General features: G+C 41.0%; 1 protein-coding gene across 1 annotated transcript; it reads right to left on the minus strand.

Moving 5' to 3' along the window:
• Window positions 1-1,668: 1,668 nt before the first annotated feature.
• Window positions 1,669-14,368, minus strand: LOC115355363 (NACHT, LRR and PYD domains-containing protein 3-like). Its single transcript, XM_030046134.1, has 10 exons — window positions 14,302-14,368; window positions 12,782-12,850; window positions 9,986-10,255; window positions 9,748-9,829; window positions 8,244-8,472; window positions 5,529-7,323; window positions 5,241-5,414; window positions 4,616-4,789; window positions 4,451-4,497; window positions 1,669-3,233 (listed from the first exon to the last, which is right to left on the minus strand). The coding sequence occupies exons 2-10, from the start codon at window positions 12,787-12,789 to the stop codon at window positions 2,674-2,676; spliced, it is 3,339 nt and encodes a 1,112-aa protein (XP_029901994.1). The 5' UTR covers window positions 12,790-12,850; window positions 14,302-14,368; the 3' UTR covers window positions 1,669-2,673.
• Window positions 14,369-17,235: the final 2,867 nt, after the last annotated feature.

Consider the following 17,235-nt stretch of genomic DNA (forward strand, 5'->3'; position numbering starts at 1 on the left):
TATTGAAAAAAAAAAAAACTAGCTCATGTAATATTTGGAAATACATGGAAAATGAAATCTCCAAGAACAATAACCTGATCATATTGATCCATTATCAAAGAATAGAGCTAAGATATCAGTGATTTCAGAGGTCAATATAACAATACACAATGAATGTTTTTTTTTTTGTTTTTTTTTGTTTTTTTCCAATTAAGAGGAAACAAAAAGAATTCTCTACATAACACAGGGTTAGGCTACTTGACCAGATCTCTCTCTCGGAAAAAAAAGAGATTGAATTTAATCTCAGAGGGATTACCTGGTTGGATAAAGGTTTCCTCCAGAATAAACAAAATCAGTAAGATCTTACAGACGCTGTTTGTTCTCCTAACGCTGCCGTCACATCTTCATAATGTCAGTGTCAAGGTCAACACCGGTCTAAACTTGTTGCAAGATTGAACCCTTGAGTGAGAAATCAAAGATCAAGTGGTGTTAATTTTATTATGCACCTATAAAACCTTGAAACAGTCAACTTGAAACCAGTGGAAATATTTATGACAGTGAACCCACTGGCACCCAAGCATCAGTCTGTGTGAATTGTTGTCTCTGCAGTTTTGGACATAAGGTAAGTGCTGCCCCCTGCAGGTCTTGACATGTTGCAGTTGAAAACCCACCACTTTGGCCTATCACTTTAGTCAGAGTCCGATAAACCAAGTCCATGGAGCGACTGATTCAAAATCTGGATTACACCTGCTTTTATACCTTTCATTAACTTCACCTGATGTGGGTCCAAGATCAAATCCCCTTGTGACAATTTTTACTTCTACAGTTAATATGAATTTTACACCATTAAACGTACTTAATCAACATTTGAGTTATATTTGACTTTCACAGTGATGCCTATGGTTTGTGCTCCCTACTAAAAACATAATCATGTATATATACTAAAATATTACATAACCAGGTTACACATCATGAGTACTACTGGCTGAATAAATGCATACTTCAGTGACGTTATGTTCCACAATAGCTACTGTGCCAAAAGAATTCAATTTAGAAAACTTTTATTCTAGCCAAAAGAAAATGTCCTCACTTGAGATCCAGTGGTTGCTGGAGCAGTGAGCTTGTCATCACTGCTGTCCGGGTTCTGGTGATATTTGAGATTTGAAAAAGAAGCCCTCTGGTGAAACCCACCCCATCCCTCATCCAAACCCCGTATGCTTGACTTTAAACCCTTACCTTAACCTTTACCTCAGATAGAAAGCACTTGAAGCAAACCTCAGCCTTCTGTGCAATTCTGCGCAAATCAACATCATATTTAAAGGTAAAATAATATACTTGATAACTTGGTTAACTAGGAAAGATACATTCATTCTGAAATATCAGCATTGTGGACATGTTTATTAAAGTGTGGAGGTTAAACCCTGTGGATGTGCTGAAGCTTGCAGTGTAACGTTAGCTGTCCTGCTGTGTTTTAACCTGAGAGATGTTCTGCTGAACTCAGGAACGTTCTGCTCAATAGAACACAGATTTCTGTGTGATGTTCCTACAGATTGCATCCAAAACAAAAGTGTGCTCTGAGCACTTCAGCAGTGTTTTGTGCAGCTTGAAGAGCCAAACATTAAAATCAAAGACACCCAGAGCAATGATTTATTCCTTTTATTGGTTTCTTTTGTAGCAGCAGCAGAAAAACATCAAAACCCCAGAATACACTTCTTATCCCTCATACATCAAGAGATACTTTAAAATGCCAGTGATTAAAAACAAAGAATGAATTATGATATTTTGTTGTTTTACAGTGATGCCAGACACAGACAACAGGGCCAAATGAATAAGTACAGCAATTTTTAAAAAGGCATTCATGAGTCATTTCATTGTAATCATTGAAGCCATGATAAAAGATTACAACATTAAAAAACAAATATACAAAAAAAAAAAAAAAAAAATCCAAAATATTTCCCAGTACTTACTTACACTATTGGGAAATGTTCCACCAGGGATTATAATAAGCAATCAGTCAAGGTGCAACTGACCTGGCTTTTAAAGGGAGTGTGAGATGGCACTATGATTTGTTTACGGCATGTTACACCTGAAACACACCCGTGATTACTGAAGCGACTATGTACAACCCTTTTGAGCCTGGCGCCTGGTGCAACGGCCATTTTCTCTGCCGTTAAAATAGCAGAAGTGGACTTGGACACGTCCTAAGTGCACCTGCGCGTGCTTTTCAGATGATAAAATAGAGCCCTGAATATGAGCTCTACACCCCAGATCCTCTCTTGTGTCTTTGTCTGGTGCAAGCATTAAAGACCACTGTGTGTGGTTTGCTGACATCTTGCTGCCATTTGAGGAAGCTGTTTTGTGCAGATGTTATTCTCACTGATAATTAAGAAAGGGCAAACCAACACATCCAAAGGAGGGAGTGAATCTATCTCCTGTTTACAGCCTAGAAAAAATCAGCTGCATCACAAGCAGCACCTGCACCACCGACACTGAAGTTAGGGTCGATGATGGGACGGGGTGTGTTTTGTATTATGGAGCACACCTGTTGCTTTGGCACAGTGTCATCCTCAGCACAATCGCCCTAAAACTTGGAGGGAAGCATTTTTTCCCTGTGCAATCTCTACAAAACATCAGGTTACCCACTTTAGGATGTAGGTGTACACTGTGAACTCACATTTCAGGAGTGAGTGTTTTTTACACCGGAGGCGATTCTCTGTCCTCCATATGACACAGAGACACTGAGGAACCAGACAACTCTAAATTAAGCCCGAAGGCAGGGTACAGAGGTTCAGTGAAGGTGCAGGTGAAGGTGTGGAGGTGGATCAGAGCGTCAGAGGAGACGCTGTAGAAGGACAGAGAGCCAGCAGGCCAGTCCAGATACACTGCTACTCTGTTCGAAGTGGACGGGGTGTGTATGACTGTGTTTCTGTTATTGTGCCAGGCAAGGTAGCTTTCATCTGAGCATAACACACTCCAGGATTTGTCGTTTCCTCCAAGACAGCAGTCAACACTGTTTCCTCTGCGTCTGATTCCTCTGTAAGTCACTCCTATGTTAACCCATCCGTCCCACTTGACCTCCCAGTAACACCTCCCAGTCAGACCAGTTCCACACAGCACCTGTTGATAGATGTCAAATCTCTCTGGGTGATCAGGATATGGCTGCTTCTTCCTCATCAGCGTCGCCTTTCTGTTGTCCTCAGACACAGTGAGGTTTCTGTGTGCTGTGTTTGGGTCCAGTTTGACGTCACAGGCATCTGATGAAGAGAACAAGGGACAATGTAGACACAAAATTGCACTAATAAACTTGTTCTGATTACCAATGTTGATGTTTTACTGTTTCTAACACTCTCATGGTGACATAGCATATCAGACGTTTCATTCACAGTGGCCATTTCTAACACACTCTGAGAATTTCCTAAGGTTCTCAGTTATTCTAATGTAAGTAGTTTGGCACCACCTAATGGTCATTTTTGGTGCTACACTTAACCTCACATCTCAGGAAACCTCTTGGTGGAGGCAGGTGTGCTGAAATTAGTGGGCTGTGATGGACAGAGATACAGTCTTCAACCGCTGTGTGATTTTGGTCATTTTGTTTTTGATTTATATAAGAAGGCCTGTGTATTTGTGGGGAATGTATGATTTCGTTTATAGCCTAACCCATATATGCTCAGCACCCGTTCAAACCTGGACCACCTGAACCATCATGGATTATCAAACAGTGAGTAACCAACTAACATTTACATTATTTTACATTATTTTACAATATTTTACAATGATCATGTCATGCCTGTGGGTGGCTATTCTCACTTAACATAAAAGCCGCCAATAGTAGGATTTCAATAAATGATGCTACATACTGCTATATAGTCGGGCTTTCCATCTGTAAGAGCCATTAGTACAGAAATTGATTGAGATTTGGATTATCATTTTTCTTCTGGAGCTGTCGAGGATTCTGTATTACTAATATTTTATAACAAGCTTTCAACTCACAGGAAAGCTTGTTTAACCAATATCATCGCCATCCAGTGAAAACCTTATATCTTCAGTTTTGGTTAATTTCATGTTTTAATTTAATTTGAATATCTGTATGCTGCTCTACGAGTTAAGAAAGTACTACAGCACTCAGGGTTATGAAACCTTTTACAAAGCTAATTTTAGCAGCTGAAAAATGTACAGTTGTCAACCTGGAAAGAAGACTCCATCCTTTCCTTTGTTTCTGAAAAGTTGATGTTGTGGATATACAAGGTTTTGGCTTGAGAGCAGCGATATTAAATTCAGCATGTGTTTTACTCATGAAGTCAAGAGCATCTTCTAGTAACATCACATGAATGCTGTTTGGGGATTCAACAATTAAACATGTTGGGCCAAACTGAAGAAACTACAGATCCACCGTGTCTGTAATGTTCATTGTTCAATGTGATTAATGTCTGCTGCTTTGTGTTTTTATGAATGAAAGTAAAAACACACATACATTTCCTCAGGCCTGGTTTCAACATCTGAGTTCCACCATGGTCCACCCTGGAGGAAGAAAACAGAGTCAGACAAGTATATTTGACACGTAACATTAAACAGTATTCATCTGCTTCACAGTATGACTCTCAGGCCTCTATAAGACAGTGTGTGTGTCTCTCCACACCTGAGAGCCTCCAGGCTCCAGGTTGGATCCTCCAGTCCAGCAGAGAGCAGCTTCTCTCCTGAGGCTCCTGGATGATTGTAGCTCAGGTCCAGCTCTCTCAGATGGGAGGGGTTGGAGCTCAGAGCTGAGGCCAGAGCAGCACAGCCTTCCTGTGTGAGCAGACAGCCTGACAGCCTGGAAACACACACACAAACACACACATAAAACAGCAGGGAAAACCTGCATGCTGTTGAGTTGTCTTCCACTGATGTATGGTTTGTTACTACAGAGTCCTCTGTTAAAGAATCTCAAGTTCTTTGTTTAATTTCTTTGATCAAAATTGAGTCGTTCCCATGCACCAAAATGCTAACAAACTCAGCCATGGCAGCTCCTTTGTGAATTAATTTGATAACACTTCGAACTCAGTTTTTAACAGAATCTTGGAAGTCCTTTCTGGTGTTTTATGCTTCAGCAACAGAAGCAGGAAGGAGAGGAAATAATGAAATATCCTCTGTCAGTGCAAGATGTTGACATTATGGCAGTCTTGAGAAATCAGCAGAGAAGCAGAGAAAATTGTTTAGAGTATGGGTATCTTGACTGAAATGAACCTTTATGTATATTGGGATCTTGGCTGATCAGCACTGACCTGAGAGCCTTCAGTCTACAGTTTGGACTGGACAGTCCAGCAGAGAGACGCTTCACTCCTGAATCCTGCAGGTCATTGTTGCTCAGGTCCAGCTCTCTCAGACTGGAGGACTGGGAGCTGAGAACTGAGGCCAGAGCCTCACAGCTTCTCTCTGACAGATTACAGCCACTCAGACTGAAAAAATACAACCAAGAAAAATAAACAAAAACTTAAGCAGTGCTTCTATTTTTCCTCCAATAAATATTGTAACATTTCATCTTTCTGATCTATATTTATCTATACACCTACACAGATATTTTAGATGCTTTGACCACTGGTAGCAGTTTCAGAAGAGCCTTCTCTGATGAAGAGTATTTCTTCAAGTCAAACACGTCCAGACCTTCTTCTGATGACAGCAACATGAAGACCAGAGCTGACCACTGAGCAGGAGAGAGTTTGTCTGTGGAGAGACGTCCTGAACTCAGGTGCCGTTGGATCTCCTCCACTAGAGAATTGTCATTCAGCTCATTCAGACAGTAGAACAGGTTGATGCTTCTCTCTGGAGAGGGATTCTCTCTGATCTTCTCCTTGATGTACTGGACTGTTTCCTGATTGGTCTGTGAGCTACTTCCTGTCTGTGTCATCAGGCCTCGTAGGAGACGCTGGTTGGTCTCCACTGAAAGGCCCAAGAGCAAGCGCAGAAACAAATCCAGGTGTCCATTTGGACTCTGTAAGGCCTTGTCCACAGCACTCTGGTAGAGGTCTTGTAAATTTCTTGATGTCATGGATGATGGGAAGGTTTGCTGTTTTTCTTTCATCACATTGACACCAGAGTTGGTGAAGGTCAGAAAGACATAAACTGCAGCCAGAAACTCCTGAATGCTCAGATGGACGAAGCAGAAAACCTTGTCCTGGTACAGCCCACGCTCCTCTTTAAAGATCTGTGTGAACACTCCAGAGTACACTGAGGCTGCTCTGATATCAAGGCCACACTCTGCCAGGTCTTCTTCATAGAAGATCAGGTTTCCTTTCTCCAGCTGCTCAAAAGCCAGTTTTCCCAGAGACAGGATCATCTCTCTGGTCTCTGGTGTCCAGTGTGGATCTGTCTCAGCTCTGCCGTGATACTTGATGTTCTGCACTTTGGACTGAACCACCAGGAAGTGGATGTACATCTCAGTCAGGGTCTTGGGAAGCTCTCCTCTCTCACTGGTTTTCAACACATCCTCCAGAACTGTAGCAGTGATCCAGCAGAAGACTGGGATGTGGCACATGATGTGGACACTTTGTGACGTCTTGATGTGGGAGATGATTCTGTTGGCCTGCTTCTCATCTCTGAATCTCTTCCTGAAGTATTCCTCCTTCTGTGGGTCAGTGAAGCCTCTCACCTCCGTCACCATGTCAACGCACTCAGGAGGGATCTGATTGGCTGCTGCAGATTGTGTGGTTATCCAGAGGCGAGCAGAGGGAAGCAGGTTCCCCCTGATGAGGTTTGTCAGCAGAGCGTCCACTGAGGTGGACTCTGTAACATCAGTCAGGATCTGGTTGTTCTTGAAGTCCAGAGGAAGTCGACACTCATCCAGACCGACAAAGATGAACAGAACCTGGAACTGCTCAAACTTTCTGATTCCTGCTTCCTTGGTCTGAATAAAGAAGTGATGAAGAAGTTCCACCAAGCTGAACTTTTTCGCTCTAAGTAAATTCAGGTCTCTGAAAGTGAATGTAAATGTGAACTGTATATCCTTGTTAGTTTTGCCTTCAGCCCAGTCAAGAGTGAACTTCTGTGCTAAGACTGTTTTCCCAATGCCAGTCACTCCCTTTGTCATCACTGTTCTGACTGGTTTATCTCTCCCAGGTAAAGGTTTAAAGATGTCCTCACAGTTTATTACTGTTTCTGTTCCCGCTGGTCTCCTGTATGCTGTTTCGATCTGTCTGACCTCATGTTGAGCATTGACCTCCCCACTTCCTCCCTCTGTGATGTACAGCTCTGTGTAGATCTGGTTCAGAAGAGCTGGATGTCCTGGTTTAGGAACCCCCTCAAACACACACTGAAACCTCTGCTTCAGATGAGATTTGAGTTCACGTTGACAAACTGCAGTAAGAGTTTCTGATTGCACAAAACACAAAGAATATCAATGAGCAGATACATTAAATGTGAAACATTGTGTAAACATTTATGGGTGAATGTGTATATTTCCTAACTCTGTTGTATCTCTTCATCTGAGTGATGCATCGGTGAACAGGCCCTGATAATATTAGCAGCTTAATATGTAAACTACCTGCTGTTTCTATGTTCACACCACTGGGGGCGGTAATTTAAACCCAAATTACCAAATCAATAATTTTGGCAGCCAATCCAAGACTTCAGAGTACCCCAACTCACGTATATATGGAAACATATCCTATGCTAATGGGTCCTGTCTAAGATGTTTTCCTTGTTCCTATTAGGGTTTTGTTGGGAGTTTGTCCCTGGATAACACTGAATTTCTATGGCCTAATAAAGACTCGGTGCCAGAGCCACACCAAACTCAAAAGTCCATTGGTAGTGCAGAAGATTGAGTGACTGGCTGCACTTCCAAAATCCCAAATCTTAGTCCTGTGAAGTACAGTTCAAAAGGTCTGCACTCACTCAACAGTCACTGTAGCACTCCCATTTATATGCAAGCCACCCTCTATCTGGCATCATCGATGTTGCTTGTCTACTAGTCCACTAGTGTATGGGCAACTTGCGAGATGAGTTTTAGAGCACATTTTCCTAAAATTTTGGTGTGAGTGTGAAAGCTACTTTCAAGATTTTGGTATATATGTATATATAAACTTGACACTTGATATTAGGCTAGGTAGGTACTGATAATGATTAGTAACATCTAAGTATTCTAGGGATCTAGGTATTCTCTGTAGGGTCATTTGGGACAGGCTTTGTGATACACAGCCCAAAAATACTCTTGACCTGATATAAAATAGAGCATCTCTCATTTTCCACTATTTCTCCTTTCCATCATGTTCAACCTGTTAAAAGTCTCTTACTGCTCTGAAGGCGGTCAGCCAGTTCCTCCTGCTTCATTCTCCTCAAGAAGTGCAATGTCATCTGCAGAAAAACCTCTCTGCTGCTCCTCCGCTGCTCTTCCTCTTCACCACCCATCATGTCCTCATCCTCACTCTGACTCTCTAAGCATTCTGGGTAATCTGGATTCAGAGTGCTTTGGATCCTTTTCAGCTCATACTTCACAAAAGTGACCATGTTCTCCTCAAGCATCTAGAACAGAATAATAAATGTATCAGACATGCAAAACTGTAAGACACAAGATCAAATCCACAATATATAAACTGACACTGATCTAGAGGTTTTAGCATAGAAACTATTATGACCAGAATGGTCATGAAATCCCACACAGGCTTCCACTCTCTAACTGCAGGAGCAAGAGCTCCTCTCCAATTAACACACGAGTGGACTCACTCATTGCAGGCTGACTATTGTCACTAGCTGAAGGGCTCATCAGGGCAGTTTTCACAGCCCATTTCCAAACAACATCTGAAGTGGGCCCCCACCTCTGGTCCTGCCAATTCACAGAAAATGCCATCTGGTGATGCCATGGCTGGGAAAGCTGCATCCAAGAAGCAGCTTGCTAAATGGCTTTGTTAATCATACCTAAACGCATCAGGCATTCCACTGTGAAGTGAGGTAGGTTTGTCATGAGCATGGCTTTAACCTCCTCAAAGTTAGGCCTGACAACTGCAAGTGTTTTCTGTGTTTCATTTGAACTGCTTGTTATGAGCCCACCCTCTTCCTGTCAAGCTGATAATGGCCAGGGTGTTGGTGTGGCCCCAAACCCAATAGCCTGTATCTTGTTAGGACATACATGAATTGGACTCCACCCACTGTGCCCATGGAGCCCAGTTTGTTGGCAAAGCCTGTGTGACAAGGGAATGAACATTAGAATATTGTAACCCTGGTGTGTTGTTGTTGTTGTTGTTGTTGCAAATGTGCAGCCCTGTAAGAAAGTTCCCCTGCCCTCCTCACAGGCCAGGGATAGTCAATCATTTGAGTCTTCCATGGGAAGCCAAAAGTTTCATTCCAACCAAAAACGACACCAGGTGATTTCACCAATTACCTCACCTTCAAGATTAGATTGTGAAATACAGTGTTGGTGACATGGGACAGGACTCACTGTGAACAGAGCTTGAGTGTTTTTCAAAGCTTTTCAAACATGGCACAATATTCATGACTTTCAGGGGAAGCGACTTCCACATTCTGTGAAAAGAGCTGTTTATGGTGTGCCAGGCAGGGGGGTGCCTGGGAACTCTTTGAATATTCATAGATCTTCGCATTTTTAATGAGGGTAAAGTATAGAGTTACATTTGAGCCAATTTGAGACACTAAGGGATGTTTTTCGGGGAAAGAAAACAACTTCTACATATGTAATATTGATAACCAGAATTTTTAGAGGGGCCTTTTAGGGGCTTTATAAATGACTGGAGTGGGACTTTAATTTATAGCTGAAGTAAAAGGTGTTGCTGTACATTTACATACCTTAAATATGGAGTCCAGGTCTGTTTGATGATCCTGAGCCACCTGACCTCTGGGAAGCTCTGAGCTCTGCTGGTGGACTCTCCTGGAGAACACAAACACAAAGTTTTTTTTATCATAAAGAATCCTGCTAGAAACACAACATGCTGCTCTGATCCCTGAATATGAAGAATCTAAATTAGCAGATCAGTTGTGTTTCTCATCATGATCTCTTAGCTAAGGTGGAGTATAACAAACTTGCCTTTTGTCAGTAGAGTGGGGTCCCTCCTTGAACTCAATAGCTTCATGCTTTGACCATTCACTCTTCATGGACACACAGCTGGGTTCAGGTGAGTCTGGTGCCTTCTTGAACTCAATAGCTTCATGCTTTGACCAGTCACTCTTCATGGACACACAGCTGGGCTCAGGTGAGTCTGGTGCCTTCTTGAACTCAATAGCTTCATGCTTTGACCAGTCACTCTTCATGGACACACAGCTGGGTTCAGGTGAGTCTGGTCTCTCCTTCTGGATCCTGCCAGAAACAAAACATTAACTTAATAGAGGCAGTGGTGCCTAAATGAAAGAGGCAGGACTTAGAGCAGGGCAACAGTTCAAATCCCAGGTATAGTATGTAAATTCAATGGAGAGTGAATGTAAAGTAAGTGTTATGCATTTGTATAGCACTTTCCACAGACATTTGCAACAGCATTAGACAACATACAAAGAGAATATTAAAAAATAACAGTCACCAGAGGTACATATAAATAGTGCAAAAGTTAAAAATGTAGCACACAGTACATAAAAATAATGCATGAAGTACACATAAAAAAACACTATAAACTTAAAAATGCAAACTTAGTGAATCCAAGTTACACGAATGTCTGTTTAAATAGGTATGCCTGGTCAGGTGCTTAACATGGGTGGTAACTTATATAGATTGCTCAGAAATTACCCCTAAAATACACAGATTAGAGAGGACAGCAGAAGAAAGAGATCCAATATTTTGTATGATCATAGGGCAACAATCAAAACCTCCGTCTTATCAGCACTGAGCTGCAAAGAGTTTTCCACTGTCTGGCCTCTAGTAGCATTAAGCCAAGCCTAGATAATCTAAAATTCTCACCAGGTTTCAATAAGAAACAGAGTCAGTCATCTGCATATAAATCGTGAGTGATGTTAAATCTATTAATGATACATATGGAGAACAGCAAGGGCCCCACAATCGAGCCCTGTAGGACACCACAAGACAGAGGAGAGGCATCAGACACAAAATCTCCAAAACAGACAGTACAACTTCTGTCAGTAAACCAGTCTCATGCTATATCTGATAGGCCCACCCAATCACATTAAACTCTTAATCAGGATGTGATGCTCTACTCTACTCGAACGCAGAAGCGAGGTCGAGAAGTACTAACACAGAACAATCACCTGTATCAGAGAACATTCAAATATGGATATGATATTGAAAACTCTCAGAGGAGCAGTTTCAGTAGAGTGTTGTCAGTGTGTTCAGATCCTCAGTGGAAAAGAATGTAATTCAACAGGATATTTATCAAATGAACTTGAAAAACAGATTATCATCAGCATAGTCACAACACTGGACCCTGGCTGGTGGTAGGGCAGCATTTAGTTAATTTATATTTTGAGGGTGAGTTATGAATGTGTGCATTAAAATATATAAACAGGAAAAAATGAATGGATGTAAGAATGAAAAATATGTGAAAAATGTAGTGTAAAAAAAAACTACCACTTGGGCCAGGTAGTGGCGGTTCTTCTCCACACTTGTCCAATATCTTCTATAAAATAACTCAAAATAAACTCCAAATCTGATGCAGTGAAAAGGTTTATTATATCACTATAATCCGGGTACAATACACCGAGTCGGTCCATCAAGCAGCTGATTCAAACTTGCATTTCACTGTCTTTTATTTCTCTTCCTCAGTTCTAGATTCACACCTTCTCCTGTCTTTTTATTTTTTCCACAACCCATACACGAGGAAACACAATCGGTTTATTGTCCATTGTCTCCTCGCACATCACCTGGCACAGATATCAGGCTGCAGTGGCCTTGGAGCACACGCACACGCACACGCACACGCACACGCACACACACACACACATACACACACACACACACACCTCTATGTTGCTTCTTTGCAGGTGGTAAAGTACCGACTGAGCTCATTATTTTTATGAAACAAAGAATACAATGTTTTCATTCAGCTAAAACTTCCTGCTCCATTCATGTCTATTCAAAATCTGACTCACAGCAAACTCTCTGAATAACATAATGATGTCTGTGATTGACATTCCTAACTAAAAAAATAGTACTTAATAAATGATTACATGCATATTGTGGGTATTATCTGGTTAATATATAGATTAACAAAAATATTGCTTATGTTGATGTTGTCATTTGTTCAGAGTTGGCTGATGAAGTTTCTCCTATTGGGAGCGATATGGCTGTAAATCAATCAATCAGTGACTGATCGAAACAAAAACAGAAAAGTGAAATTAAAGATGGTCTGAACTCTGCTTATAATAATTTTGATTGAAAAGAAAGGCCACGCATCATAAACAACCGAAGAAAAAACAGCGTACAGCACATAACTTCAGTATCAAAGCCCAAAATAATATCTTTGTGTTCTCAAACAAGCATTCAATACCAGAGACCAATTCAAAGTCAGGACATAGTTTCAAGTTGGCTCTATCATGTCTAGTTAGCTACCATATGGATTAATGGTTAACTTCACCACATCACATAGCAAACAAAAGACCAGCTCTCGTTCTCTGATTAAAACAGGTTTTAAAATGTCACAGCAAATAAACATGTTGACGATGTTCATTAGAAACATGAACACACCGACACCCGTATGTTCACAAAGTGGAACAGCTTTAATGTTTTGAGCTGAAACACTGAACGGCTTCCTCACATACAGCAAACCACTGATCACTGATCTGAGGTTTACTCTGCGTTATTGTCTTAGTACAGATAAATCAGCATTTGTGTGTTAAAGAATACTCTATAAACTGTATTAGAACGTTTGGGCCACAGTACCTTTTCATGTTGTAAATAATCTGCTGCTGCTGCCCGACTGAGAAGTGAAGGTAAACTGCTGTGTTGATACTGTTAAAGAGAGAGAGAGAGAGAGAGAGAGAGAGAGAGAGAGAGAGAGAGAGAGAGAGAGAGTGAGATTAATCATTCACCTGCAGTCTCAAATGAAAACACAGACTCTTGGCTGGATTTCACTATTGTCTCATGAGGAAAAAACAAAATATTTCAATCTTGATTTTAGTCTTGAGCTGAAGATCAAGGCTGCCTCCACATTTATCATTAAATTTGTGTGTGTGTGTGACAACTAAAAGTCACCTTACCTTCGTATGTTTATTGAAAGATGACTGAAAAACTCATAGATTAAATTAATATTCTGTATATTTTGCGCTGATGTGTTATTTGGTCATACATAGATGATGACACTCCAAAGACATCAAAGACATCGGAGAGATCAGTGATGAAATTATGACCTTTATGTTGTAAGGGTCAACACAGCAATACAAAATGTACAGGTTGTTTCAGATTAATAGCAAAACATCACGGAAACCAAGTGAAAGAGAACAAAGTGGGACATTAAGCCCTCAGCAGCCGTACAGAGGATAAATGCTCCCCACTGACCAGTTAGAGCTGAAGAAGCTTCTTGGATGGGAGGTGAAACGTCTTCAAGAGCTCCGGCAAGTCCAGGAAATCTAACCATGACCGGGACGACTGAGAGTCTCCACAGAGAAAGTGAGATCGTGCAGACACTGTTTATCATCCATCAGCTCTTTGGCTGCTGAATTGTGGGAAAACCAGTTCTGGATTAAGTGCTGATGAACCGGTTTACCCGTCCACCGCCCGGCTGATGTTTTGTTTATGTTTTGTTGCCCTTGTTTGGCATATTATGTTTTGCATAATTAGTTTTGTTTGCTTGTTGTTTGTTTTGGGTTTGTTTAACACCGTGCAATCAGGGGTATACAGATTAAGAGTAGGTGTAGGATCCGCAGGCAAAGTGGGTTTTCTTTGTTCTCTGTTTTTCAGAAAATAAACCATTTCAAACATGGAAACCTCAAATGGATAGTGGACTCTTCCCCAGCACCGCCTATGTTTTTTTTGTTTTTCACTGTAGACGGTTGTATAATGCCATCATACTAAATGCCTGAGTGTCACCATCATGTCTTGTGATGATAGCTGATGAATACTTTTGATATGCTGTGATTACAAAATCTATTTCCTTTTTTAGTGTAACGTCTTCTGTTCTTGCACGTCTGCAGCCCTGGTGTCTATGCTGCTGCTTTTTGCTCTTGCAAGAGAGATTTTTGATTTCTGGTTAAATAAAGGTTAAAGGATAAAATAAAATAATATGTAAAATCTTTCCCATGTTTAAAACAACTGGCTGCTTGCCTGCTCGCATACTTCCTGCTTTGAATAGTTACAGGAAAAAAGACTGAGAGGAAACGAGGAGAAAAGAGGAGAAAACACAAAGTTTCTTCATGATCACATTTCTTCTTTGGGGGGTAGATAGAGTGGATGGGGGGTCTTACCTGAGACAGGTGAACTGCCAACTGTCAACTCTGCGTCGCGCACAACTCAGCCGTGCTGCAGGGTAAACACGGAAATACCCCGTCTGACCTCAGCCAGTCACGTGCCAGCAGATGTGTTTACTTGGTTTGCTCACGCTGGGTCTCGCTCACTGTTTACATTTTACATTTTTTCACTGTTTACATATTTCATACGTAAGCATTCTCCGTTTTAAATAATTAACATATTTGAAACTGACGTCAGATTTTTTTTTTTTTTGTTTTGTTTTTTTTTTGGTGGTGGTGGTGGTTGGGAAGGGGGGGGGCGTAAATGGTGTGTACGGAAAACAAACCCGGAAAAGAAAAAAAAAAAAAAGAGAGAGAGAGAGAGAGAGAGAGAGAGAGAGAGAGAGGTTATTCTTCTTTTCTTTCTCACTACTCAGCCGAAAGCATCAGAATGTCCCGAACCAAGACCAGGGGCCTATTTCACGAAAGGTGGATTAAATAAGCCAGGATATAAGCCAAATCCAGGCTTGCTCAAGCCTGCCCCGCACAGCCTGGTTTATTCCGTTCCACTAAAGCCAAGTCAGGCTGAGAAGGAGCGACTTTAGCGAGTCTGGATTGTGAAAGCCAGGCTGGTGCGCGATCACGCCTCCCTTCAAAAGACCATGCCGGTCGATCGTAGATTCCTTGAACGTGACCAATCAGAGCGAAGCAGAGGGCTGCGTCACTCAGTCTGGACGAGACTCAGTGCCTAATGCAAACATATGAGGAAGTAAAGGAGGTTATTAACCGTAAAGGCAATGAAATCTATATTCACTTATATATTTATTTATTTTATTTATTCATTCATTTTATTTTTCATTTTATTTTCGTTGTAGCCTACCTATTTGCTATCTGCTTTAATCTGCTCTTGCCTTTTACTGAAGTACTTTGGGATTCTGCACTAACATTGATTTTATATTTCCTTGCCTTTTTCCCCTATATCTTTGATTTATGTACGATGGAAAAATGCCAGTTGTTTATCTTATACCTTCTTAATAAATAAAAAAAAACTACTTTTATTTAAAAAAAAAATTTAAATCACATTTAACTACTGTTTAAAACTCAAAAATCACAAATCAGAAATTACTTAGACATCTCACATTTACAGACCCTGAAGTTTTTTGTTTCTTTCGTTCCTTTCTCCACATTGTTATTTGTTGTTCACTGTAAATCATTGTAATTTCTTTTTTGCTATTTTTATATTTAAGTGTATTTACAGCAACGTCTCTACTGAAAAATGTGTGTTGCCTTTATAATTCATGTACTTGACTTGACTTTGATATAATAAAAGCGAAAAAAAAAAACGTAAAGGCAATTAAAGCAAGGGAGACAGCGTGGCAAAGTGTCGGCGACAAACGTAATGCATAAGTCGTCCAAACATATATATATATTAGCCTATTTATATTATTATTATTTAGTCCATAAATATATAGGCTAAGCAGTTGTCAACCTACTAATCTCCAATGCTATAGGCCTATTATATGCGCTCTATCTATCACTCTATCTATCTGCAGTGCCGTGCAATGTCACGATTGCATGGCAATACCAATTAAATGTGTATTTCCATAATTATGAGAGACTGACAGTGACAATGATTATATCACATGAGCCATTGTGAAACAACTATGATTCATGGTCACACACTATTAGAATAATATAATTAAAATGATTATATCTTAATGCTTTTATTTTCATTTTATTTGAATGTAGTATAATTTGAAATTAGTCCATATACTAACAGGTGTTAAATTAACAAAGTCATTGGTTTACAATTGGAGTCATTAACTAATAGTAATCTCACAAAGTTGAACAACAGGGCACTGGATTAATTTAAACTTGACTTCTAGCCTGGTCCGGAGCAGGCTAAGGCTTAGGCTAAGTTTCCATGGTAATTAAGGTGGGATTACTTTCATGAAACCGAGTTCAGGCTAATTATAGCCAGGCTTACTGGCCAGGTTAATCTCACAAAATAATCCACCTTTCATGAAACCCATTAATCCCTAACCCTGGCTACATTAAGCCAGGATAGCTGCTAAATCCAGGCTTAAAGCCTAATCCACCTTTCGTGAAATAGGCCCCTGCATCGACATTTCCGTGTAAAAGTTTAACCCAAAACAACACCCGCTTTGCGCCCCAGGTTGTGAGGAAAACAAAAAACGTGTGAAGAAGCTCAGTGAGGCCGTTTCACAAAATAATAAGAAAAAAACGACCAATGAAACCCCTACAACGTGCGCGTCATGCGTTACCAAGGTGACATTAGGTGTGTGTGTGTGTGTCCCTGCTCCTGAGGCGTGACGGCCGTTGTGCGCTCAGATCAAGAACTCTCAGGTGGAAGAGCGGGACTGGGACACCAGAAACACTCAAACTTGAGGAAGTTGGGAGGAGAAAATCGAGGAGCGCTCTGATATTTCGCCGCTTCATTTAAAAGACATGAGCAAAATGGCACCAAATAAAGTTACCGAAGCAGGAACAGACACTAAACAAACAAATCAAATAAAAAAAATGTATTAGGCTTATAGAAGGGTTAAAAAAAAAGCCTGCAAAGATGAACCACTAGATGAAATCTGATAGCACGCACATCATTTCCCTGTCATAATCCTGCCGTTACGCACCAGCCCAACAACTTGGCACGCGGCACGGTGAGTGGTCTCAGCATCCAGAGGTTCAGATCACACTGAGCCTGCGCAGCCACACAACACCAACACCAACACCAACCTCGCCAAGCACAGCTGCGCGCACGGCGGTGACTCCGGCAAGTCACCAAACCATTACGCACACGCATTACGCACAAAATGCAGCAGCTGAGATTCGGGCCCATTTAAAACCCCACATTAAGAACACTATTTTGTCTTAGTGAATTTATTGGGAGCGCTATAATTTCCCTCAGAATAAATTATTAAATCCTCAGCTGTG

This window comes from Myripristis murdjan, chromosome 23 (genome assembly GCF_902150065.1).
Source record: "Myripristis murdjan chromosome 23, fMyrMur1.1, whole genome shotgun sequence".
In the NCBI taxonomy this organism is placed as follows: domain Eukaryota; kingdom Metazoa; phylum Chordata; class Actinopteri; order Holocentriformes; family Holocentridae; genus Myripristis; species Myripristis murdjan.

Excerpts from the sequence above, each read along its gene's own strand:
- LOC115355363 (XM_030046134.1), bottom strand. Across the intron at positions 7,324-8,243 it reads GGCTGACCGCCTTCAGAGCA|AAACTCTTACTGCAGTTTGT; the intron begins GTAAGAGACTTT and ends TTGTGCAATCAG. Across the intron at positions 4,498-4,615 it reads TGGAGCCTGGAGGCTCTCAG|GGTGGACCATGGTGGAACTC; the intron begins GTGTGGAGAGAC and ends TTCTTCCTCCAG.